We start from the raw sequence: 27,704 nt of genomic DNA on the forward strand, positions 1-27,704 counted from the left end.
TCACTTTGTTCATGCATTTTTGTGGTGTGGAGAGAAGATTTACTGGTGCTGTGAATCATTCCTCCAGAGGGTGTTACTTTGCCTGTAGAAGTACTCTGCACTCTGAACAATTTAGGAATATAAAGCAGTTAACAAGAAAGCTAAGAAAGTGGAATTGAAAGTGGGGAAAGCATAGAGTAGCAAATTTTTGTTATCAGTAAATTCAGGATCTCTTTTTCTTCAGCAACCCATTTATATACCAACTCTAGTTCCTAATCTTATTAATAACTAGATATCCCAAGTTGTCAAAAATTTTTTTGACTTACATATTCATGTACTGAGTTAGGCAGATCACCATCAAGCACAGGCCCATTTTCTGGATCTGAAAGATTAAAATCCAATGATACCTTCACTGAATCCCGAAAGTCATGCTTATCCTAGAAGAGAAAACAAGAAATATATTACTCATGGATGTTTATGTGATTTTCCCAAGGCAGATGCCTTAACATTGGCCCTTCCTTCTTGCCTTATGCCTTTGGAGATGAGGGAGGTGGGGGGAGGTGAATTAGAGGGAAAGAAACGGGGCATAAAAAGGACAGAAGATCCAACTAAACTCATGGGATATTTGATAACTCAGTTAGAACTGGACTGGTTCCAGATCACTCTCAGCTTACCCACTTTGTGGTACTAGGCATAATGTAACAACATAATAACTGAAGCAAGAAGAATAGAGCTATTTTTGACCTTAAAGTTTCATTAAAGTAAAAATATAGGAATAATTATTTTAGGAAATCTTTTCAATTTTAGACAGGTAGATCTTTTAAAGTTCAGGCTGAGCTGGCCATTCATTAATATAATACCATACCTAAGCAGACAAGGAAGGACTGAGTCTGTGCAATGAAAGGTTAACTTCTGGTACCTGATGAAAATGGTAATTGTGGTCTAAAACGATTTTTTAAAAAAAGTTAGATGATAGAATTGCAGATTTAAATCTGGGAAGGACTTGAGAGGTCAACCAGTCCATCTTCTCCTTTTGTAGACGAAGAAACCAAAACCCAGAGAGGTTAAACAATTTTCTCTGGGTCACTCAGTTCCCATTCTTTAGACACAGTAAAGATACTGAATTTATGGATAAGCTCAAACCTTGCTGCCAAAAGCTGACAGAAGCTCCATAGATTTAGAGCTGCAAGGGACTTGGGAGAGCTTCAAGTCCAAACCCTTAATTTTACAGATGAGAAAACGGAGGCCCAGAGAGCAAATCCCTTGAATTGGCCAAGGTGACACAGTGAGAGAGATGGCGCCTGACTCTGGAGCCTCTGCTCTCAGGGCTGTAGCACACGCTTCCCCTCTGAGCTAAACTCTGGCTCTCGAGTTTTGAGTTCTGATGAGCTAAAAAGGAGGACACTCTCTAGTTTTACTCCCGATCTCCAAACCCTGCTCCAAAGAATGATCCTAGCTGTGGTACAGCGGAAAGGGCTCTGGCCTTGGAGTCCAAAGTCCAGAGTTCAGATCTTGCCTCCTACGCTTACTGTGCAGGCTTGGGCAAGTTCATCTGCCTCTGCTCAATGGCAAAATGGAGACACTTGCATCACAGGAGTGCCATGAGAAAAACACTTTATAAGCTTTAACATACTAGAAATATGAGTTATCAATAGAATACTGATGGGATAGTGTTACTTTTATGCATAAGTAAAAGTGGTATCTGGCCAGCCGGCTGACACAGAGTATAGAGCACTGGGCTTAGAATCAGGAAGATTCATCTTCATAAGCTCTAATCTGGCCTCAGACACTTAGTAACTGTGACCTGGGACAAGTCCCTGTTTGCTTTACTTTCCTCATCTGTAAACTCTGAGTTGCAAAACAACAACATTTATGCCCTGTGTAGGGCAGCCAGGTGGCACACTGGATAGAGCACTGAGCCTGTAGTTAGGGAGACCTGAGTTCAAGTCCTGCCTCAGATTCTTACCAGTTGTGTGACCCTGGGCAAGTCATTTAACCCTGTTTACCTCAGCTCTTCACCTGTAAAATGAGCTGGAGAAGGAAATGGCAAACCACTCCTGTATTTTTGCCAAGAAAATCCCAAATGGAGTCACAAACAGTCAGATATGACTGAAAAATGACCGGACCACTGAAAAACTGATACCAAAGGCATGTGAAAGAATAATTAAATTCTACCTCTGATACTTCCTACTATGTGATCTTGGCCAAGGCATTGAACTTCCCTGAACCTCAGTCTTCCCCCTTGGTTGGGGGAGAGAGATTAGATAGTATTTAAAGTCTCTTCCAGCCCTAGATCTACGATCTTTTTCTGTGAACAGTAGAATAATTTCTTTTTTTTTTTTAATAACTGTCTTACTGAAAAATTCTTAAAAAGGGAAACATGAATACATCAGAAACATAAAAATAAGCCAGAGGAAAAATAGTTTGTTGCGTTAGATGTCTGTATTCTAAATCTGTACCTCTACAATAATTTTATGATTGTTTTCAGTGTGTTTTCAATTTTAGGAATGATTTTAAGGAAATCATTGTTGGTGTAGTATATTCACAAGCTTAAGAAAATAAAATTTTGGCTATAACAAATCAATCTAATCCCTCAATGTAACCACAAAATATTGATTTACAAATGTGTCATTTTAAATGTACCATTGCCACACTAAAAGGGCAAGGAAATAGAATGGCAAAGTCCAACATCTTTCAAATTGGTTATAACTCACTCACCCCAAGGGGGAAAATAATTTGCTTATGCTGCTGGAAAAGTGAAATAAAACAGCATAAAGTCTAGTATTAGTTGCAATTTTACAAAACTGGTGGTCAAGGTATAGCATAACATTCATGGTTTCAGTCTATGTACAGAGAAACAGTAAACATAAACAATATATCTTGTAATTATAGATCTTTGAGTTGGAAGAATATTCAAGAAATCATCAGAGCTAATTTCATTTCTGTTTGGAAAAAAATAGGAGAGGAAGGAAGAAAAGGAAACAAGTATTTATTTAGTGCCTTCTATGGGCCAGGCACTGTGCTAAGAGTTTTAAAAATATTATCTCATTTGATCCTTACCATTATCCTGGGAGATGGTTGCTATTAGTATGCACAGTTTGCAGTTGAAGATACTGAGGCAGACAGAAGTTAAATTACTCAAAGGGTCTAAGTGACTTTGCCAAGTTAACTCTACTAGTAAGTGGCAGATGGAAAACTATAATTAAGGTCTCTCAAATTCTTATCACTTTTTCCATAATACTTTATTACAATAGGTAGATACCTATTGTAATATATTTTATACCTAATATATTTTGATACCTAATATATTTTAACAAACGCATCTGATAGGGAAAAGGCTACATTAGCTAAGATGCCTGAGCCCAATGTATAAACATTCATTGAAGGCCAGCAAGAATATCATTTCTCATGTGCCTGTCCATGGCATAGCTGTTGTTTGGGAGGGGAAAAAAGGACTTCTGGAAAGGAGGAGGTGTCTGGGAGAGCTATGGAAGCATCTAGGAAGGAATTCAAGAGTTTAGGAATATACTTGAGACTTCCTGGAACAAAGAGAGGAGGCCTCCTGATTGTGGAGAGATGGTGAAACTGGCTGGGTTCCAAATTCTTGCTGTGCCTGCAGAGGCTTTGCTTATCAAAGTCATGAGCTTTTGGAGGATTTTATGAGACCCAGATTTCTGTGGGTGGCAAAGAGGGAAGAGAACAAGACTATTCCAACTAGGAATGTGGGTGACATTTATTGCTTTACCATTTGGCTTCAATGTCATTCCTAGTATGGGTCTGCTAGAATAGTGAACCATTGAATGTAGATTTAAATTAACTTTAGAAATTCTCAGAGTTATCTGGGTAGGAGCAAAAAAACCCAACCAACAAACAAACAAAAAACCAACTAGATAGGCAATTCATTAAGGAAAAGCCCCAATATATGAATCTGGGCCTAAAATGAATCCAGAATTATTTTGGAAATAAGACTATAATGATATATGTAATAATGCAGATAAAATTGGAGAGTGAAAGAACCTACCCCCCCACTTGATTTCCTGACAAAGAAAGGAGGACTGAAAAATGTCTATTTTAATTAAGCTTTATAATAAGGTAGCTATAATATATGATTTACTTGCCAACATGTAGAAGTAATGTTTAGTACATTCTGATCCATGGACTGTGATGTTTTTTTGAATCTTTCTTTCTTGCGTTCCAGAGAAGAAACTTCGTGATATCTGTCTTACTGAGTCTAATGTAACTCGGTATTGTAGATCTATTAAAAAATAAAATACATTAAAAATCTATGAAAATAAAGAAATCAATCCATAATTATTTTCATGGCCTAGTAATGTAATTGAGGATTACAGTAAGACACAGTTATTCGTTATTCAAATAATCAGAGATTTCCATTGACTGGAATTCCCAGAAATGTATGGACTCGAGATAATTAGTGTTCACGAGGATGACCCTGAAACACCTTGAGGTCCTGAACTGCCTTCTTCTCTATAAAATATGTTTTATTGATGCTTTTTGCTTGTACATCACAGTCATTTCTGGACATACTGTTCTTCCATTCCTTAACCCCTACTGGAATGGAATCTTTCCTTGTAATAAAGGAAAACAGTTAAACAAAAACATGGGATAAAGTGATTGATTTGATGACGTATACGGCATCATGTCCCTGTCCATTGGTCACCTGTCTTACTGCTGAGAAAAGCGAGGCACATTTTACTCTCTGTTTTCTGGGAGACCAAGACTGGTTATTGTAGTTAATCCAAGCTGAGTGAGCTTGTAAATAATCAACAGAAGATTAAGTTAAGGCCCAAATGGTTTTAAAGTTGTATATTTTATTGAATCCAAATCCTTAAGCCTTGTATGGTACATACATGGTAATGTTCTACTAAACAAATAATTAAGGACTGGTACTCTCAGTTCATTCCCAGGCCACATCAGATTACAGAGTTTGCTGACTATAATATTTTCCATTGCAATAAATTAGAAATATTAGGCCATTGCTTGGCATATGGGTCGACATTATAGTCAATTATACAAACATTTAATAAGTGCCTGTTATATGCAAGCCTTTGTGCTAAGTGTGGGAACACAAAATAGCCAAGAATGCACATTGGTATTAAGACTTTAGCTGCCTCTTTTTAGATTGCACTCATCATCAATAAACATTTATTGAGCCTCTATTACACTGTAAAGTTGAAGTATCACCAAGCTTATCAAAATGCAAATACGTATATGAGCATAGGGAGCATAGAATAATCCATTCTATGTAATTAAATTAAAAATTTTATTAATTAATTAAAATTAATTAAATTACTTTTTAAAATTAATTTATAGGTTATTTAAATTTAAAGTAATTAAACTGCATTTATATCCTATATAAATTGTACTGTTTCATCTTTGCACATTTATTTGGTGAGGCTATGGATTCCACAAGTCATAAATAAATATTAAAACTTAATAATTATAATAATGATAATGATAGCTAACACATATATAGTACTTACTATGTGTGAGACACTGTGCTAAATGCTTTAAAATTATCTCATTTGATTCTTAAAAAAAACCCTGGGAGGTAGGTGCTATGATTATCCCTATTTTACAGATAAAGAAATTGAGACAAAAAGAAGTTAAGTGTCTTGCCAGGGTCACATAGTAAGTGTCTTAGGTCAAATCTGAATTCAGACCCTATGGACTTGGACCCTGGCTTGCTATTCACTGTGTTATCTAGCTGCCTCACTTTCCTTCTGGAACATTAAAAACTTTTTAAAAGGTATGACTGATATCTTTATATTTTTTTTGTTCTAAGCCAATTATTTTGTGATATATTCACCTCTCTACTTTTCTCTACCTCATCCTCTACCTTTATACTCTCTCATAACGAAACAAAAACGAGTTAACCAAAAAATAGCTGACTTTATAGAACACTTGAAAAGCATATACAAGCATATATGTTGGAGACTTCAATTCTTGAAAAGATCTATGATTTTATCATTGTGGATAAACACTCCACAAATGTAAATCCCAACTCCTTAATGAGTTGCTGTGGCCTCAAATTAATCACCTGATAGCCAATCCTCTGGTAATGAGCTTCTCAAATGTAGCTAGCCATGTCTTCAGTTGGTAGACATATACAATATTGTTTGGGGCCTGCACTCAAAACCTTTCCATCTTAATAGGACCTGCTAGGGTCTGTGCTCCATTGGTATAACCCTTAGGAGCTCAGGATTATCTTGACATGATGATGAAACATCAGGGAAGGATGTTATTGGGGTTGTGTTATAGAAACACAGAAAAGGAAATTTTAAGACAGTGAGCATTATTCTTTTAGCTTCTGTTTGACTTAAAGAAAACATTGCCCTTCTGCCACCTCTGTCCTGAATGACTGTTAACTCCAATACATCTCTAGCATATATCTCTATGGTGATTTAAAGATAGCATTGAAAAGTATCAGGGACATTAACAGATTTACAGATTTTAGAGCATTTATGAAAAAAATTACTTATCTGACCTTCTTTATCCTGGACTACTCACCCCAATGGAGATGTTTGATTAGGGGGAGCTGGCAGAAGCAAAACAGAATAGCCCTGTGTTTTGCCCATTTGCTGGGGAGATAGGAATAAAAAAAGTCCCTTTGCTGGGTAAACCCCCAAAGAACTGTGCTCATTTATACTCAAAATCTCTCTATACTTGTCTTCTCAGGTTTCCCACTTTTGACAGCAGAATTGTCCCCTGAGCTCCTCATCATAAATGGAGGGTCCAGAGAACCATGGAGTCTTGGTTTCCAGAACTTCATCTTCAAAATTTTATAAACATCTATTAAATGTCTGCTGTGTGAAGGGACAAGGTATAAATGGAGGTAACTATAAAACATGATTATTTTATAATAAGGGCATCAAATGCATGTTTAACAAAATACAGCATGTGATCTATGGGGAAAGGTGATTACTGAATAAGAAGCAGATGATGGTTCATGGAGAAAGCCAATTTGTGGCAGCTAGATGGCACACTGGATAGAATGTTGGATGTGAAGTCTGGAAGACCTTAGTTCAACTCCAGTCTTAGATACTTATTAGCTGTGTGAATAGTTCAGGGCTAGTCCCTGAACTATTGTCTGTCTCAGTTCCCTCATCTGTAAAATGGGGAAAATAATACCACCTACCTCCCAGGATTGCTATGGGGATCAAATGGGATAAAAATTTTAAAGATCTTGGCACAGTACCTAGTATATACTAGGTACTATATAAATGTTACTTATTATTATTAATCTGGAAGGGACAGTGTTGTAATTAAACATTAAAAGATACATAGGAAATTATGAAGTAAAAGGACTGGAGAACATTTCAGGCATAAAGAATGGTGTGGACGAAGGCATGCAGAAAATAAGATAAAGAATATGTTTGAAGGACAGTTTGCCTGGAGCATTGCTGTTTGGTCATTGTAGTTGTGTCTGATTCTTCGTGACCCCATTTGAGGTTTTTTTGGCAAAGATACAGGAGTGGTTTGCCATTTCCTTCTCCAGCTTATTTTACAGATGAGGAAACTGAGGAAAACAGGGATAAGTGACTTGCCTAGGGTCAAAAAACTAGTAAATATCTGAGGCCACCTTTGAACTCAGGTCTTCCTGACTGTAGGTCCAGCACTCTAATCATTGTGCCACCTAGTTGTCCATGGCTGGGAACATTAGAATGCATAATAACAACTGACAAGAGTTTGCAAAGTACCTTACTTGAATCATTTTATTTGAGCTGCATTGTAACCTTAAGAGGTAGGTAAAGCTATTACTCCCATTTTACAGAAGAGGAGACTGAGGTGCAAAAAAGATTATGATTCTTCCATGAGTTACATAGCTTACAAGTATCAGAGGAAGGACTCTACTTCAAGCATTCCAGACACTGCATCACATTACATCTGTATGCATAGTTGGGGAGTACTATAAGATTGGAAAGGTTGTTCCAGGTTGAAGAGGGCCTTGAATGTCAGGCAAAGGAGCTGGACTTTATTTAGAAGGTCATAGGGAACCACTGGAAGATTTCTGAGTAAAGGCATGTTATCACCACATATATATATTTGATGCCAATTATTTTCTGGTTCCTTCTCCATCGTCTGTGAAGCAAATTAATGGACTCTGCTTGTTTATTTTGGGCTCCCCTCATGACATAATCGGATTCTTCTACCAAACCTCCATTGCACAGGTAGGTTCCATAACAGAGGCAGGTTCCATAACAGAGGCAGGTAGTGGAGTGCAGCAAAATCCTACTGTACACTACTTTGTATGAACAAAGGCATTGAGTTACAACCTAAACGTTCTTTGTAGAGTAAACTTACCAGCTGCATAAATTGTGTCTTCTTTTGACTTTAGTTTGACATTAAAACACATGGTAGCATTTATGCATACGGTTTCCTTCCCTTCCATCTTGCAGTTTTTCTTTTGAATGTTTACTTTATTGGGTGCAAAAGTCATGGTAACTTTAACTTCAGCTACATCTCGAGACCTAGAAGCATAAAAACCAATAGACATTTGATTTTGAAGAAATTTAATTCAACTTAACAAGTGTTTGTTTTGTGTTCAGCATTGTGCTAGGTTCTGACTAAGAAACAAAGTTTAAAGAAGACTTGGTTTCAGCCCTCCTGTGGCTCAGAGGGAGAATATAATACATATACAAAGATTATCATACAAAATAAGTGCATAAGAAAAGTGCAAAGTGCTACGCCATGTCCAGGGTGGGAAAGCTCACTATCAGTCAATAAGATTAAGCTTCCTGGAGTAGGTGGCATCTTACTCGGGCCTTAAAGGATGAAGAAGAATTCAATAAGTAGGAAATTGAGAGTCAGCATGGGACAATTGGAAAAGAGAGTTGGATTCGGAGTGACAGGACCTGAGTTCTAAGCCTTGCTTTGCTATTGACTATCTGTGACATTAGATATAGGTTATTAAATCTCTCTGGTCCCTAGTTTCCTCATCTGCAAAATTGGGGGAGGGGGACTAGATGGCTTCTGAGGTTTTTTCTGGCTCTAAATTTATGGAATATAATTCTAAAGGTCATGGTAAACCATGATAAAAAATTCTAGCTATACAGAACAGTGTGCAAAGGCACGCAAAAGAACAACTTGCAAAGGCAAGGAAGTGGTCAAATATAAGGCATCCATGGTAATCTTATCTAGCTAGAGCATAGAGTACATGGAGAGAAATATTGTGAAATAGGCTCAGAAAGAAAGGGTCATGAATAAGTGTGGAGTTTTGGGGGCTACAATGAGAAAGATGCTAGATTTGGAGATGGAAGACCCTGGCTCAAAACCCAACTCTGAATCTTACTGTCTGACTTTCGGCAAGTCACTTAACTTCTACAGGCCATGTTTTCCTCATTTGTAAAATAAAGTGGGGGTTGTTAAGAAGAGATGACTTCTAAGGTTTCTTCCAGATCTAAATCAATGGTCACTTGAAGATTTTAAGCAAAGTGACATAGCTAGATCTGAAGATAATCAATATAAGTCTTAAGGCTACATGAAGAATGGTTTGAGTGAGGGAGAAAATGAAGGAGGAAGATTTGTTACTAGGCTACTGAAGAGTCCATGTGTATATAGCATCTGCAGCGAAGGCCTATGCCGAGTGGTGCATGTGGGAACAGAAAGGAGGGAATGGATGTGGGAGATATTATAGAGGAAAAATCAACAGGGCTTAGGAACTGATTGTATATATGAGACTTAGGGAGAAAGAAGAATCAAAGATCTAATACCATGGTTTTTAGAGCATGGGATATTAAGTGAATCGGTGGCACCACTGACAAAAATAGTGATTATAAAGTAGAGGGACTCTTGGAGAAAAATAAACTTGATTTGGAGGATGTTAAGCTGGAGGTATTAATGTAACATTCTGATGGACATGGCCTGCAGGCAAGTGAAAAGGCAATAGAACTATGAGTGAACACGCATTAATTAAGCACCCACTGTATACTACATATTAGGCTCTGAGAATACAGAGACAAAAGGAAATCTGGAATTCAAGTAGCTTATATTCTATTAGAAGGAACAACATGGACGTGTGCGCTCATGTGTGCACTTATAGTACACACACACACACACACACACACACACACACACACACATGACACATGGTAATCTTTTTTGGGAGGCATTAGCAGCTATGGGGATTAGGCAAACCTTTGTGTAGAAGGAAGTACATAAATTGAATCTTGAAGAAGACTAAGGCTTCTAAGATGGGGTGGGGAGGGAGTGCCTTCTAGGCATGGGGTACAGCTAGTGCAAAGGCATGGAGCTGGGAGACAGATGACATGTCCAGCGAAAAGAATAGCCACAAAGCCAGTTTGCCAGGATTGTGGAATGCATGAAGGACAGTGATGTGGAACAAGCTTAAAAAAGGTATTTTTGAGACCATGTTGTAAAAAGCATTAAAGACCAGACAGAATTTATATTTGTTCCAAAAGGTAATAGGGAACCATGCAAGTTAATTGAGTGGCACAGTCAGATCTGCTGTGTCAGCTGTGTGGAGGATGGACTGGAGTGGTGAGAGACTTAAGGTGAGCAGACCAAACAGGAGATTGTAGCACCAGTCCAGGAAAGAGGTAATAAGGACCTTATTTAAGGTAGGGGCTGCGGGAGTAGAGAAAGGGACTTATGGGTGGGATACTATAGCAATAAAATTTGGCAAGTGATTGGTTATGTTGGTGAATGAGAGTGAGGAGTTAAGGATTACATTGTGGTTGTGAGCATGGGTGACCAGGAGGGTAATGATACCTTCAAAGGAAATGGGGAAGTTTGTGGAATTGTGGTGTTGTTTTCCACAGAAATGAGGATGTTTTCAAAAGCAGTGGGTTTTTTTTTGGAAAAGTAAATAAGTTTGTTTTTGGACATGTTCAATGTTGAGATGCCTTTGGGACATAAATCTGGGAATGTTTAATAGGTAATTGGTGCTATGAGATTGAAGCTTAGGAAACAGACTAGAATTGAATATATATATTTAGGAGTCATTACATGTAGATGATTATTAAGTTCATGGAAAACGATGTGGTCATCAAATGAGAGTGCAGAGAGAGAAGAGAGCCCAGGACAGAGGCCTTGGGAACACCTACAGTTAAGGGACAACAAGGATTGGTAAGATCCGACACGGGGGACTAAGAAGAGGTCAAACAGGAGAAGAATCAAGAGAAAACTGTGTCACAAAAACTCAGAAAGGAGACACTATCTGGAGGAAATAGTGTCCAATGGTGTCAAAAGCCATAGAGAAGTCAAGAAGAATGGGGATTGGGAAAAGCCATCAGATGTAGCAATTAAGAGATAATTGATAATTAGAAAGAACACTTTTGCTTGAGAAATAAGTTTGGAAGCCAAACTGCAAGGAAATAAGAAGTGAATGAATAGATAGGATGTAAAAGTACTAAATGTAGGTAGTTGTTTGTTTTTCTTTTTTTGTTTTTTGTTTTTCTTTGAGTTTGCCTGAGAAAAAAACGAGGAGGTACAGAACAATAAATTGAGTAGATAGTATTCCATTGAGTACCTTTTAAGGAGGAAATCTGAGTCTGTCTGCAGGCAGTAGTAGATAGGGAGCAACTGAAGACTAGAGGAATAGAGGATGCTTGTGGATCAGTCTGTGGGAGAAGAAGGGATTGGAGGTATTAAGGTGGACAAGGAGAAATGCCACTTTTTCATCAGAGACAGGTGTAATAGAAGGATGATGGAGGAGTGGTGTCAAAGGGTTGTGAGGGAAGGAGAAAGGGAGAAGATGATGAGCATTGCAAATGCACACTATTTTTGTAAGGTTCATATGATGTGAAGTACTCAGTTAAAAAGGTATGGAGAAGGTGGTTTGAAAATCTGGAGGTTGGGTGACAAGCACAGGTATAGACCAGAGTCATCTATGTAAATGTAATGGTTGAAACTATTGAGATTACTGAGTGTAGAAAGAGGAACATCAATGATAGAATCTTGAGAAACTCTCATTTTAATGGGTTGTGAAAAGGATGAGGAGCCAGTGAAGGAGAGGCAGAAGGAATAGCTAGAGTTAGGAGGAAAATCAAGAGCTATGGTGTTGCTGAAGCCAAGGATTGAAAGAATATCTGTAAGGAAATAGCTTGTCATTTCCAAATCTTCAGAGAGCTCAAGAGGGTTAGGACTAAAAGAAAGACCCTTGGATTTGGTGAGCAGGAGTTTCTTGTAACCACTGACAATAATTTTTTTGGTATAGTAGTAGGTGTGGAAGCCAGGTTGTATATTAGTGATAGACAGATAGATAGATAGATAGATAGATAGATACATACATACATACATACATACATACATACATAGATGGACTGTTAGGACAGCTATCTCTATCCTATAGCTACATCTATATATAGTAATCTCTGTTATCCTATTCTTCTCTCTGTTTGTCTGTCTGTCTGTCTGTCTCTCTCTTACACACACACACACACACACACACACACACACACACACACACACACAAACTTCTCTTGGCATGCCTGCTTCTAACATGGAGACATCCTTGAGCAGTCTTTTGAACATTCTCAATTTGCCTGACATGGAACTTACTGTGGCCCCCTACCACACAGTTGGGGGTAGCCTTCCTTTATTGGCTACCTGCATCTTTAAAAGTGGTGAAACTAATCTCTTTGCTCTCTTTTTGGCTACACTCTTTCCCACCGCCTCTTCTGGTTGTACTCTTTTCTGGGACTCCTATCTGTTGCACCCAGCATGGATGCCATGAATTGAACTGGTGAGAGGGGAAGGATTTGCCTTACTTTTTATTCCAGCTCCAAGAAATGGATGTGAGGGTGTTTGTTTCTGTTTTGTGTTACTTGACTTCCTCAGTTTCAGAGATAATTCCCAGAGACCTGGGAGTTCAAGCCATGGAGACCTTGGAGCCAGGATTGAAGGCAAGAGTTTATAGCCAGTCATCCAGGCATGGAAGCCCAAAGAAGCCAGGGTGCCTGGGACTCAAGCTGGGGTGAGGGGAAAGTTTAGACTTGGAAATAGAACTGTGCTCTATAGGAACCAAGCTAAGCTATGAACTCAACCCTTTTTACCTTCCCAGAGACAAAAACCATCTAAAAGGTTGTATGTGTATATAGATAGTGTGTGTGTATAGATATAGATACATGCATAGCGAGATATATTATATATGTGTGTGTGTGTGTGTGTGTGTGTGTGATATAGATAGATATATCTATCTCTATAGTTCTATATCTGCTCACACACATACACACACACACAAATCGGTTTCAAGAAGACCTGGGTTCAAGTCCCACAGGTGTATGGCATTATGCTTCTAGGTTCTGGGAACTATAAAGACAAAAACCATGAGGTCATAGATTTAGAACTAGAAGGAACACTAGAGGTCTAACCTCTTTGTATAGTTGAGGAAACTGAGTCTTAGAGAGATTAAGGTAATTTCCCATAGGCACATTACTACTAAGCATCCCAAACAGCTTCTACCCTTAAGAGTATTACATCATATGGGAGTGATAAAATATACACACAAGAAAATACAAAATATATACAAAGGAATACAAAATATTAAAAACCAGTGAGGACTAGCTGGAGAGGGATAGAGAAAGGCCTCTGCTCTCTTTGAGAGCAAATGAAAGAAGAATAATACTGTATGATTGTATTATAAGCTACTTGACGGCAGGTGCCAACTGTTCTTATAACCCCTTGTGGTGCTAGGACAATGCCAGGTACATGATAGATACCTAATTGTCAATTAATTCTATTTTTTTCTCTACATGGTTTCCTTCTTTTAAACACATACTGGCATATATATATATATATATATATATATATATATATATACACACATATACGCACATACAAATATTTCATATTTTGCCCCATAATAATGTGTTCATTCAAATAAGGTTGGCCCTACTCATGGGCAACCATTCAGAACCAAAAAAATGTTTCATAGTTGCTTCATTTTTACATTTTTCCCTTCATTCATCGGGTTTATTGACTCTTCCTGCTTACTCACATATATGGGCATATATTACATAATTGGGTATATAAGAGAATGTGACATTTAGCATGTATCAACAATTCTCTTTGTTCCCAAGCTATTATGAAGAGAAAATCAAGACATTTGTACTTAAGATTAGGAACTTGACAAATTCAGCTAGGTGCTGTTAAAATACACACCAGAAGAGGGCAGCACCACCAAGGCCTCCGATGGTCACATCAGTCAGTCCATCTCCATTTAAATCCATTTCTCCATGTATAGACTGGCCAAAAAATTTCAGTGTTTCTCCATCTCCACCTGATGGAATACGCTGTGAGAATCCCCAGATGTTATTATCCATGGGAGAACTGGATGCTAGAAGCACTTTCAATATGAATCTAAATTATACACTTCAACTGATTTACAAGTGAATGAACTAACAAATAAATAGATAAATAAATAAATAGAGGAAGGAAGGAAAATAAATGAGAAAAATAAAGGATGAAGGAAGGAAAGAGAGAGGAAAGAAAGATAGAAAGGAAGAAAAAAGGAAGGAAGGAAGGAAGGAAGGAAGGAAGGAAGGAAGGAAGGAAGGAAGGAAGAAGGAAGGAAGAAAAAGAAGAAAGAGAAGGAAAGGGGGAAAGAAAAGTTTTCTTTGAAACCGTGCTCAAATAAACCCATGTGTGGGGGCAAGAGGAAACGCTCTGTTATTACTAAAGGACATTTTGCTTTTTATAATTCTAGACAAAATCATTTCAGAGTTACTGACACCAGAGGGGAAAAAAATGTTCTCATTTTACTCTGGCTGAACCTCATAAAAAGCATTCCCATTGATTGACTCTAGTTCCTCTGTCTGTCCAGTCTCATTCTACAGAGACACTGACATTTCACCTCCAATCATGAGCATTTTTACATAGATCATTTCCTTTTCTGCCCTGGAAACAGAACCTTTCTTTTAACGGGTATAAGCACAACAAATCAGTTGGTATTGAGATGTGGCCACTGCCTTCAGCAGTCACAAATGCTTACTAGATGCTGGGACACCAAGGTGACAATTAAGAGTCGCAGGGCATTTGGTACATTGGCTTGGCTATTGTACTGTTTGATGACAAATATAAGAGAGTGGGACCAAAAGGTTAGGAACCTTCTCTAAACTTACAGAGTCCTCAGCTACACAATGTGAATGAGGCCGGTCAAGCAAGTAAAGTGACAAAAAAAGCAAATCAGAAACAAAGAGATTATTTTCCTTTGACTTATAATTTGCATTTTTTTGAACTGTGATTTTTTTGTCAGCAAAATTAATGATTTTTTTGCCTGCTGGGTGGTGAAGAGGTGGGTACTGACATTTGAACAGAAACAAAATAGATACAGTTTAATTTTAGGTCCTCTCAAATCTATGTAGCTAATAATGATGATGTTGATGATGAGGATACAGCACTGACTAGGTGCCAGGCATTCTGTTAAGTGCTTTACAATTATTATGTCATTTGATCCTCACAACAGCCCTGGGAGGTGAGTGCTATTATTATTTCCCCCATTTTGCAGATGAGAAAACTGAGGCAAACAGAAGTTAAGTTATTTGCTTAGGGTCACACAGCTAGTAAGTGCTAGGGGGGACAGTGGTGATCATGTGGTCCTATGCCCCTATTTTACAGATGAGGAAACTACTAGTTTTGATGTCAGAGGACTTGGGTCAAAATCCCTGTTCTGCTATTTCCTACCTACGTGTCCTTGGAAAAGTCACTTAACTTCTCTGGTCATCAGATTTCTTATCTAAAAAATAAAGAGGTTAGAGTAGATGAACTCTGAGGTCCCATAAAGCTCTAGCTCTATGTTGAACAGTCTATGAACCCTCGGAAAGGGGCAGTAACTTGCCTAAGATTCTGTAGGTGATGAGCAGTAGAACTAGGATTTTAATCTAGATCTTTTTATCCCTTATCCAATTATTTCACAGAATCAGAATCATGGAATCAAAAAATTGAAAGAGATTTCAGAGATCAGGAAAGCTGTAGTGGTTGACAATCAAAGCCATACCTACTAACTACCAATCCCTGCCATAATGACTCTAACAAGTGAGCCAGTCTTCCCTTAAAGAAATTGAATGAGGGGGAGCCCACTAACTCCTGGGTCAATCTAATCTCTTTTTCTTTTACAAGTTCTAATTGTTAGCAGAATTTTCCTTGCATAGAGCATAATTCTGTTTCTATACCCTGGAGAATAGCCCCAATGGTTTAATATCTCTTCCACATGACAGACTTCAAATACATGAAGACAGCTATCCTGTCTCCCTAAGTCTTCTCTTCTATAGGCTACGCGTTATCAATTCCTTCAGTGATCATTATATGGTATAGGCCATCTCTTCTATTCCTATAATACCTACTAATAAATTTCTACCTTTTTCATTACTCATCTTGATCTTGAGTATCCACACAATCTTGATTAACTTCCTCTGAACAGTCTCTGATTTGTCAATATCCTTTTTAAAAAATGGAGCCCAGCATTGGATACCGCATGCCAAACTAATCTAATATGGTTCATTAACAACACCTACCCAGAATGTAAAGCAAACATTCATGGTAGGTAGAAAAAATGTTGATCATTACTCTGACTCAAATGAAATTTGAGTTTAAGCTGTAAACTCTGAGTTGCAAAATTAACAATATATTTGTCCCACGTGGAGCAGGTAGGTGGCATAGTAGATAGAGCACTGGGCCTGGAGTCAGGATGACCCGAGTTTAAATCTAGCCTCAGACACTTCCTGGCTGTTTGACCCTGGGAAGATCATTTAACCCTGTCTGCCTCAGTTTCCTCATCTGTAAAAATGAGCTGGGGAAGGAAATGGCAGACAAGTCCAGTGTCTTTGCTAAGACTCCAAATGGGGTCACAAAGATTTGGACACAAGTGAAATAACTGAACAATGCCCCAAACCTGCCAACACTGATGATATCTGGAGATTCCTTTCTATTGTAGAACAATACGTGTTGGCTTCTCAAATGTATCTCTTTTAGATTTATTGGATTAATTTTGAAGTAATAAAGTAGCAGAACATATGAAAGAAATTCTTATTGAATGTGCTAAAATTCCTTAATTACATTATTCTCTGACATCCTGTCTCTTTCCACTTAAATGCTATTTTGTAAATAATGCCATTAGGAACGTAAAAGAGACCACTCATTTACTAAATGGAGTGAATAGGTTGCTACTGAAATTCTCTACTTGTGTATGTATGAAGTCATATTTCAAAGAATATTATTGGGACTTTTGAAAAAGTGAAACAGTCCAGTGCCTAATTAAAATCAACATTTCAATATAATGCGTTCTGCAAATTCAATGACATTAAAATTACAGAAAAGTTAATTTTAAAAAAAGAGAAATGAATAGCCAATGTCAGTCTTGTATTCATGTTATGTAAGTTTAGTGAACTGTATTGTATTTATGTTCTGTGTAGTTGTTCAATACCCAGACAGCCCTGGCACTTAGCAAACATTAAATTATAATGTTCTTTTAAAAGTCTCCAGTGTTTATTGTGTAGTAAACACTGCTGTAAAAGACCATTGTGGTGGTGGTTTATTTTTTTTTTCAGACAGAAAAGGCACTTTATGTTTACAGATTATGAGTTGTTAATTGTTTATAAAATTTTACTTTAAAAACATTTTTAATGTCAATCCCTCCTGAAGGCCAGGTTCTGTTTTTTTGTTTGTTTTTTCATTTTGGGGGGTTTTTTTGTTTTGGTTTTTTTTCAACAACGATTCCTTAAAGGTAAATCATGATGTTTTGCAAATAGACGTTAATAAGAAAATTATGACTCTAGGATACATAACTATAAATTTGGCATAATTTTACTAAAATGGCATGGCTATTGCATATTAAATAATAATTTAGTTTCCTTTATTAAGTCAGTTAATTACTGTTGTTTTTTTCCAGAAAGCAGAACCCTAATTGAGAGACCAAATGCATTACAGATGTTAAATGGCATCATTTGAACATTTCTTTTGTTCTTATGGTTATTATTTAGAAAAGGCTAGATCATGGAGACATGAGGAAACCAAACTGGAATGGGACTTAGATAAAAGAAAAAATCACAATGTGGTTTCTTTTGGTAAAAAACAACATCAACACCCAAATTGGCAAGATCATGAATCTGGTTTTTCCAACAAAGAATCACCATCAAGAAATCAGTGCAAGCAATTCAACATGTGCAAATAGGAAGCTTAACAGCCAGGTCTCATCCCAAAGTTTGACTTCTTACTTGTGCATATTCTTTCTTTATGGTCCTGCCACTTCCATGATAAATGTACACGGCCCCTCCATGATCATCTTCTAAAGGAGCGCCAATCACTACATCATTAAATCCGTCAAGGTTGAGGTCCTTCACAGAAGCAATAGCTGTTCCAAAACGAGCCCCACATGGCTCATTTTTGTTTTTCTTCTTGCAAGAATCGTGCTTCAGGGACGAACAGCAAGTTTGCTTAATAGGCTCCAGGCTCATCTGATATTCAAACCTTGTCTGTGAGAAAGAGGAAAAAGAATGTTTATGGATATCTATCATTACTGTATGTGAGTAGACTTTTTAAAAGTACATACTAAAATATGTGCTAGTAATGACCACAATAACTGCAAAAGTTTGTGAAATGAGTCTGTGTGGGCAAGTTAAGGATTCTACACAGTGGATCACAGGGCTGTGGAAAGAAGTTCAGCTGAAAATGTATAAATAGCTTTTCATCAGTAGGGCTGAGTCAATGGACATCTTGTAACATCTTGATAAAATCAACAAATTAATGTTTTAAAGGCATCCTCACTCATCCTGCTATCTTTTTTCTACTTAATCCCACACTCCTTGGAAAAGTCCTCCAAAGACATGATCACAGATTCTTTTCTGTAGAACCGAGATAAAAATTACTCTGTTCAAAGAACAACTTTTATTGCAAGTGTTGTAAGTCTGGAGTGAAGGGAATTAGTAATTAATAGGAAGTAGAAGAAATTAAAAGTAGCATAAAAGAGAGGAAAAAAGGAAGATGGTAAGTAAAAAGAAACAGGAGGTCATTTAAACATATAAAATAACAATTGCATTGTACACTTAATCTGGATGCTGAGACCTTATGAAACGCTAAAATTTAATAATATTAATTAGAGCAATTATAGAATAATAATATTTATATGAACAGGGGACAGTCAGTGTCCTATGGTGAATACAGAATATCTCTCTGAATGAGAAAAGCCTAGGTTCAAGACTCACCAAAGCTGATTCTCTATCCATGATGCCATACAGTACCTCTCACACAGCTGCCTCTAACATAAAGTGGCTGTGTGATCCTGGGCAAATCACTTAACAGCTCAGTGCCCCCAGGCACTCTCTAAGACTATAAATTGCAGATCACACATTGGTAGAAGGAGTTTCCTCCCTGGAAGTTCCCTACAGCAATGGAATGGCAGGTCTATTCTAAAAATTATATCTTATATAATATTTAGCAACAATACTAGTAATATTAGTATAAGCAGAAATAAGGGGGACCTTGAGTCAATCACTATCTCTCTGAGGCTCAGTTTCATTATCATTAAATATTATTAATGTTATAAGCTATTAGCAATATTTGATTATATTATTATAATATTGATGGTCTCTGAGGTCCCTTGCAGCTCTAAATCTGTGATACTATGATAATATACACAAAATTAATACTATTTAAATAATAATTCAGAATAATATTTAAACTTTCAACAGGTAGAGAAACTGAAGCAAAATTTACTCAACAAATGAATGTTAGAGCTCTGAGCAGAATACAAATCTTATGATGATGCTACACAAAGTTTTTTGGATGGGGAGTCTATTGACCTGGGTTATAATGTTGTATCTGCTACACTAGCTAAGTGACCTTGGGAAAATCACTGTCACTCTCTGTCTCTGTCTGTATATCCGCCTGTCTTTCTATGTCTTTCTTGTTGTCTCTCTCAATTTCTCTTCTGTTCTCTCTCTCTCTCTCTCTCTCTCTCTCTCTCTCTCTCTCTCTCTCTCTCTCTCTCTCTCTCTCTCTTTTCTCTCTGTCTCTTGGAGGGGCAGGGGTGGCACTTGGCTAGTGAGGAAATTCCAATGTGGAAGCTCTCTCTGCCTCTATGGCTTTGCAACTCACCTATAACTTAAAGAGTTAGGGAAGTTCTTTGGGACACTTAAGAGCTTAAGGGACTTGCCCATGGCTGTCCAGCTGGTATGTGTGAGAGGTAGGTCTTGAAACCAAATTGTCCTTACTCCAAAGCTGGTCTTCCAGCCATGTATGGCATGCCGTGCTTCCTACATACTTTGTTCATTGTAGAAATGACTAATTACCAAAGATATCTTGATGTTTGTACCTCTATACTAACAGTTCAGCTTCTTTTAATAAACATTGATGGGCCCTAGAAATGTCTTTCCTAAGCTTCTTTCTTCTATGAATTATGCAGAGTGGAGAAATTCATTAGTTAACATTACATGAAAAGAGGGGATAACCTCGATTCTTACTCAGATATTAGTGTCATCATTACCTGATTTAAAGTGTACACATACACTTTTCCTTGTTCCTCTTTCTCTGTTCCCATATACATGGGAGCACCAACCAGAAGGATGTCAGTGAAGGAGTCTTTATCAACATCAATTGTTGTTAAAACACTGCCAAAGTAGGAACCAATCTAGGAAACATAAAGGGAAATCCCAATGATTGTCAAAATTCCCCAGGAAGCTTAACATTAAATTATTTTTTCTTATACCTATATTAAGATGTGGAAAAGTATTATTATAATTAGCATTTATGGCTCCTTACTTATATCATACTTTACCATTTTAAAATTGCTTTCACATTTCTGATCCTGTTTGATAATCACAGCAACTCAAGGTAGGAATGTATGTTATGACTGGTGTTATCATGTCCACTTCATACATGACAGAGCTGAGTCTAAGAGGGGTTAAGTACCTTTCTCAAGATAACCTAGGTAGCAAATGACATAACTAGGACTAAAGCTCAGGACTTGTGATTCCTAGTCCAATGTTCCTTCTAATGTGAAAATAAGATGAAGATGAAGACAATGAAGACAAAGACAATGGAGGAGGAGGAGGAGGAGGAGGAGGAGGAGGAGAAGAAGAAGAAGAAGAAGAAGAAGAAGAAGAAGAAGAAGAAGAAAAGAAGGAGAAGAAGGAGAAGGAGGAGGAGGAGGAGGAGGAGGAGGAGGAGGAGGAGATGACACTCTGGAAATGTTTCTATTAGCCCTCTCATGGTTGATTATTTTGAATTGGAGGTTAAAGTAAACTAAATACAAGGTATCTCCAAAGACTTAGGGTATTTTGAAGCCTTACTAGCTTTAAACTGCCCTAATGGACAACCTGAATAGTATCCAATTCCCTCAATGGATGTCCTTACATATCATCACAAGGAGGAAGAAGAATCTTGACATTGGAGTTGGGAACAGAAGTGATTCCCTGGGCTTCACAGTCTCAAAAGAATGGATATATGTGGGCTTAGATGTGGAGCATGTGGAGATTTTAGGGCTTAGTAATGGATAACCAAAAGGAAAAGGAACAGATTTATCCTTCCTCCAAACCTCTTTCCCTTATTTACTAGCCCCAGAGAGGGAATAAAGTAGTGGGTTAAAAAAAAGGAGGGAGGCATCCTATTAATTTACAGCTGAAAATAACCTTAGATATTATCTAGTCCAAGTTCTTTCCATGATTGGAGGAATGATTGGTCCAAGGTCACACTATTAGAACTCGGAAAATTCAGACCCAGATCATTGATTGTGAATTCAGTGTTTCTTTCACTGTATCAAAGAAAAGTGATTATAACTGCCCTGCTTCTTCCCTCTCCATCACATATCCCTCAAGTTTACATTGTTGGGACTTTCCTCCTTCATTTTAACTTCATTTCATCTGTATTTCACTGTCTCAATTATTTGTGATTTCAGTGCAGTTTACAATCACTCTCTATCTTAGTATTTGGTCTCCATGAGTTGCAGTGGCCAAAAATGGGGCAGGGGGCATGCTTTCTGAGTACTTAGAAATAATCATGATTTTCCTTCTTTGTCATCTTGACAGGAAGGTAATGAATTAGAGAGGCACAAAGAGATAAGCATTTTCAAACATGACCAGCATGCTGATTTGTTTTGCTGGGCTAGTCATACTTGTTACAAAGCTTATTCACTGTTACATACTGTTACATATATATTGTTACAAAGCTCTTTCTTGTTACCTTACTTCATAACACCAAGTACTCATCCACTGGAAGAGTAATGGAAACCATTAATTATCAAAGAGTAATGGAAACCATTTCAGAGCACTTCTTTTTTGGGTATGGGGTAAATTAGTGAACAGTAATAGGTATAGAAACAAAAAAGACAATTGAAGCATTTTTTAAAAATGGACAGAAAAAAATAAGTGTAGAAAGGAATACATCTACTGTGTTTAATTTATTATAATATGTACATATATATATTTACTTCTTTAAAATGGATGGCATAAGTCACAGTTTCTTATATAATTCTCTTTCTTGTTCTTTGTTGTATACTGAAATGTTGGTGTTTGCTAGGTTTTTTTTTCAGTGCCTTACAAATAGTCTTTAATGATTTCCTTATATTTCTTCTGGATCTTTTATATCAAACTTTCCATTGAATTCTGGTCTTTTTGTTACAAATACCCACAAGCCTTTCAGTTTATCAAAAGTCTATTTTTTTCATTCAGGATCATACACATAATAAATTATACTTGAATGCGACTCTAGTTCCTTTGCTCTTTGAAATATAATGTTCCAAAACCTATGGTTTTTTAGTGTAGAAGTTGCTAGGTTTTGTGAAATTCTGATTGTTTTTCTGCAGTATTTAATTTTTTTCCCTGTTGCTTGAAATATTTTCTCTTTAGTTTGTTAAGTTTATAAGAAAAAATAGCATTAAATTAAAAGAAATGGTAATGGGCCAGTATAAGTCATGTCCAATTTACTTGATTTCCTTTTTGGAAAGGATTATGAGACTGTGAGGCAAGGTGAATGTTTTTATAATCTCTCATTAATTCTTGTAGTCAAGGTGGAGACATAAGGCTCACATTTTTTGTTCATTTATCTGGATGAAGCAGTGGTTCAAAGATCAAACTTCAAGAATGGGTTGCTGTTCACCAGGAGTTAGGTCCCTAATGCAATGTCCCAAGGCTGTATCCTTGGTATTGCTCTGTTGAACATTTTCATCAACAAAGCAAAACAAGGAATTTTCACATACTTAGAAGTAGTAAAGTGAAATTAAAACTCAATAGGGAACCAGACTGATCTGGAAGTCTCTTACTACCAAATGATTTTGTGTTGCTCCAACATAGAGCAAAATTTAGTAAGACCTGTCCCAGCAGCTGTGTAGAATGATCTTGACCAAGGAGAAAAAAAAGTTTTTGTTTTTGTTTTTGTTTTTTGGTGGTGGGAGGAATGGTGTTAGAGAGTATTTAGGAGAGTATATATTCCTAAGAGATGATAGAGACAAAAAATGACATAACTGTAAAGGTCCAAATACATGTTTTTGTAGCAGTGCTCTGGGGCTACTCTCCCAACCCTCACTCATATGAGAAGATTGTTTCCACATCATTTTACATCTTTCCTCAAGAGTTAGTGGAAGAGTGATAATTAAGAAGGTATAAAAGCATTGCCTTGCCATAGTGCTGAGCTGATGTTAAATAACACAAATGTGTACTGGTCCCAGTAGCATAGTTTCTTAACTTTTACCAGCTTCTCTCAAAATCCTATACCATCTAGCCCCACCTCCCTTTCCAGATTTATCTCCCACTCTTGAACTCTTCATTTCTTCCTGCTATAATGGCTCTATTTCACTGTCTCCTAATCCCATCTTGCACCTTTATTTTTTCCCTTCTTCTTTTCTGGAATATCCTTCCCTTTTCTTTTAGTGACACCCATGCTTTAAGGCTCAGCTTTCATTCTTCCATGACTGATTAAGTCTAGCAAACAAGGACTTAGTCTCTGAGATCCTTAAGAATTTACCATTCAAAGCACTTTTTTTTTTGGTCAGGAACCATTTTCTGCTTGCCTGATACTGAAAGTTATCTTCTTAAGTCTCATCTCTTGAACTTGATTTGAAGCTCCTTGGAAAATTGGATCCAGGGTGGATAGAGCACCAGCCCTGAAATCAGGAGGAACTGAGTTCAAATCTGGCCTCAGACTAAAACACTTGACACTTACTAGCTGTATGACCCTGAGCAAGTCACTTAACCCCAATTGCCTTAAAAAAAAGAAAGAAAATTGGATCTTATGCTAAATTGTATTATCTATAGTACCTAGAATAGGATCTCACAAATAATAAGTAGGGGCATAGTATTTCAAGACTCCATCCATGATTTCATCAGTTCGAATGCCACTTTTGACATGTAATACTTTTTTTTAGGAAATAGTTGTTTTCCTGAGTTGCTATTGCTAAAATAATTGATTTCCAGGCAGCTAACATTCTGATAAGTTTCTCTGAACACTCGTAGGTTCTTCTTTGAACAACAGACAGTAATGATAATTAACAATAATTGTTATATAGTGCTTATTATGTGTGAGGCACTGTAGTGAATACTTAATTATTATATCATTTGATCCTCACAAGAACCCTGGGAGGTAGGTGCTATTGTTATCCTTATTTTACAGATGAACAAATTAAGGCAGACAGAGGTTAAATGATTTGCCCAGGGTCATACAGCTAGTAAGTGTCTGAGACTGAATTTGAACACAGGTGTTTCTGACTTCAGGCTACTTCATTCACTGTGCCACCTAGCTAAAATAATCCACTGTCAGCCTATACTAAACTTTTTTCCAGCTTGGAAGAACCTGCCAGAGTTTGTGTTCTGCTGCCTAGACTTCAAAAATCCAGGTCACCTCCCAATTAAAAAGAGGCCCCCAGTGAAGGAAGACTTACTTTAATGAAAAAAGAATTTAAAAAAATGTTAAGCAACTGACAGATCTAAGCTTATTTTAAAAAATGAGGGAGAATGATTTTCAAGTTAACTGGGTACACTTAGATTTTTTTTTAATAGTAATTTGAAAATTTACTTGTTCTCCACTGAGGGTTTGGAGAATCTTGATTTCTTGGCTTTCCATCGTATAGGTAATGACTTGACCTGTGTGATTATAGCGGGGCTGCCCAGCAATGTAGATCACATCTCCAGGAGTAGTAGCAGAGTTGACCATATAACCTAGAAAAAGAATATTTGCAGACATGAGGGTTTCAGAATTGTCCTGTGTCTTGATGCAATGTTCTCAGATCTCATATGTTTTGTTAACCAAAAGTTCTACGTGAAATTAATTCAAATCAGTTTTTACTCTTCTTGATTCTAAGCTCCTTAAATCTGGAGACGATTATTCATCCTTATTTTCCCCTCAGACCTTACTGTAACTCAGGGTCCTCAAAAAGCAGATGCTGAATAAATGTTTATTGACTTGAATTTTACATGGTTGGACCCATTTATATACCATTTTTGGACAGAAATTGTATTTGTATATGTTAGACTTTGTTTTGGCAATAAACCCTCATGTGGAGAGCATATTACTTACATAACTTGACTTACATAACTTACATAAAACTTGATGTAAACAAATTCTTGCCCTCTGTTTAATGGGCTCCAATGTCCTTTAACTTGTTTTAATTATAAATGTTAAGGTAGATGAACGAAAACAAATTCATAAGATTAGCATTTCCTGAGAAAGATTAGACCATATATGCTAATTTATGGATTCAAAATATTTTACCATAAGTTAATTCACACAGTATTCATTGCATTCAATTCACAGACAAAAAAGAAAAGATATCAAGGTCTTTAGTATTAAAATATCTTTCATTCTTATAAATACACTCTGCGAATGGTTGAAATTTCTAATTAAAGGGTAAGCAACTACTTAGGTTTGGTTTCCTTTAAAAGTATTTGGTCCCTGCTTTTCATTTTTTTTCCTCTTTTTTTCCTAGTCTCAATTTGGATTCTACTTTTAAAAAATAACACTGTAAAACTGTTTCTTTTCAAATGTAGAGTTCCTTATAATGTGTAATTATAAAAAGTATTACAAAATTTTAACAAAGAGATTAAAAACCACATTTCTTTCATTCATCTTTTTGTTGTTACTTAGACCTAAAGCTTTCAAACCTTCTTTTCCCAGTCATCACAGTATTGTTTTTTGCCGTGAGGAATTAGGAAGCTCACACATGCTCATGCAATTAAAAGTTTAAGGTCAACTCATGAAACCCTTATGTTAAAAGACACGCCCTTTGAGAACTACTAACTTAGATATTTAGACATATTTTCAGCTTCAATGGTGAAGGTCCCAACCTTCCTGCACCTCATTCTCTATAATTCTTGTATATGGCTTTGCTATAAAACCCCCCAAAAAGACCAACTTCAATCTAGAGATCTGGAGGCTACTAGAAACCTTCCACTGCTTCCTGTAGTGTCCTGGAAGTTTCACTGCAGCATTTGGGCTCTGTATCTGTTGTCTCTTTTTTGCTACATGACTAAATTACCTTCCTTGATAGGCATCCATGGTCTTATGATCTATTCTTACATTGTTGCTGTTGTTCAGTTGTTTCAATTGTGTCTCCTTGACTTCATTTGGGGTTTTCTTGGCAAAGATACTGGAATGGTTTGCTATTTCCTTCTCCAGCTCATTTTACAGATAAGGAACTGAGGCAAACAGGGTTAAGTGAATTTCCCAGGGTCACACAGCTAACAAGTGTCTGAGGCTGGATTTGAACTCAGGAAGATGAGTCTTCCTGACTCCTGGCCCAGGATTCTACCCACTGTACTGCCTAGCTGCCCCCATTCTTACATTACTTGTAGAGGATATATAATGTACTATGATATAGTCTAATTTATAACCTTCCCTGCCACCCATGTGTCTTCCCATTTTCCTTTGGGATACCTGTAATTTTAACTCTTCCGATATTTGGATGGTCCATAATTTAGAACCACAAAGTATTATTGAGAGGAGTTAGTGTGAAAGCTAAGTGTTTTTGCAGCATCAAGTTATTTGGAATCATGAAAAACACTGTTTTTGGTCTCTAAAATAGGATCTAGAATGGTCTCTGGCTCCTCTACCACACCTCAAACAGCTGATCATCTAACTGCTTCATTACATATGAAGAAAATGAATCCTAGAGAAGTTAAATAATAGCCAGAAAGCAATAGAGATTTGATATGATCCCTAAGTACTCACTCCAAATACTGCCCTCTTTCATAAATTTACCTTATAGTCATATCTCTCACAGAAGCACGTAAGATTTTAATGTGCTTGTTGAAGACATCTTGTTGGAGGAGAGTCTTTAAAGCTATATTTTGTTCTACTGGGTCAAAAATTGTTTTTTAATCAAGAAACGATAGACACCATTAGATCTTACACCTTTCCCCTCCCCCCCCACCTCAGCTTTTAGTTAGCTGTGCAATAATAAAGATATAGTCTACTGTAGAAAACCATTCATGGAAATTTGCCTTCGTATTTTCATCAGGATTTACCTCAATTTGTGTAAAACTGATTCTCGTATTTTATACATTGAAACCAGGCATCTGTGGCAGAAGTTTTAGATGCCTTTTTGTATTCTTCCTTTTGTTAAAAATATTTCTTGGTGAATATATGATTATGATATATTTGATCTAGGGTAGACACTCTCCCTAACTTTATTTTCTTAAGTGCCATTTCAATTTTTTCACATAATCCTTGTGATACTGTGGTAGTAAACTCCAAATATGATGGTTTCACTGTAGCCACTGAGTAGAATAAATCATTTGAGAAATGACTTCTGTGCTATTCCATTT

The 27,704-nt window shown here is 37.0% G+C and overlaps 1 protein-coding gene across 2 annotated transcripts in view; it reads right to left on the reverse strand.

Annotated features, from left to right (window-relative positions):
- ITGA1 (integrin subunit alpha 1) overlaps positions 1–27,704 on the reverse strand; it is a 194,379-nt gene that overhangs the window by 42,683 nt on the left and 123,992 nt on the right. For both annotated transcript variants that reach the window (XM_020996822.2, XM_020996814.2), the window contains exons 12-18: positions 24,958–25,100; positions 20,438–20,581; positions 18,171–18,428; positions 14,122–14,252; positions 8,302–8,468; positions 4,098–4,234; positions 306–416 (exon numbers count right to left, since the gene is read on the reverse strand). In XM_020996822.2, coding sequence (XP_020852481.1) covers positions 306–416; positions 4,098–4,234; positions 8,302–8,468; positions 14,122–14,252; positions 18,171–18,428; positions 20,438–20,581; positions 24,958–25,100 — 1,091 coding nt within the window. The remainder of the gene's footprint in view (positions 1–305; positions 417–4,097; positions 4,235–8,301; positions 8,469–14,121; positions 14,253–18,170; positions 18,429–20,437; positions 20,582–24,957; positions 25,101–27,704) is intronic.

The sequence above is a fragment of the Phascolarctos cinereus genome, unplaced genomic scaffold (genome assembly GCF_003287225.1).
Source record: "Phascolarctos cinereus isolate Bilbo 61053 unplaced genomic scaffold, phaCin_HiC Scaffold_4;HRSCAF=312, whole genome shotgun sequence".
Lineage (NCBI taxonomy): Eukaryota > Metazoa > Chordata > Mammalia > Diprotodontia > Phascolarctidae > Phascolarctos > Phascolarctos cinereus.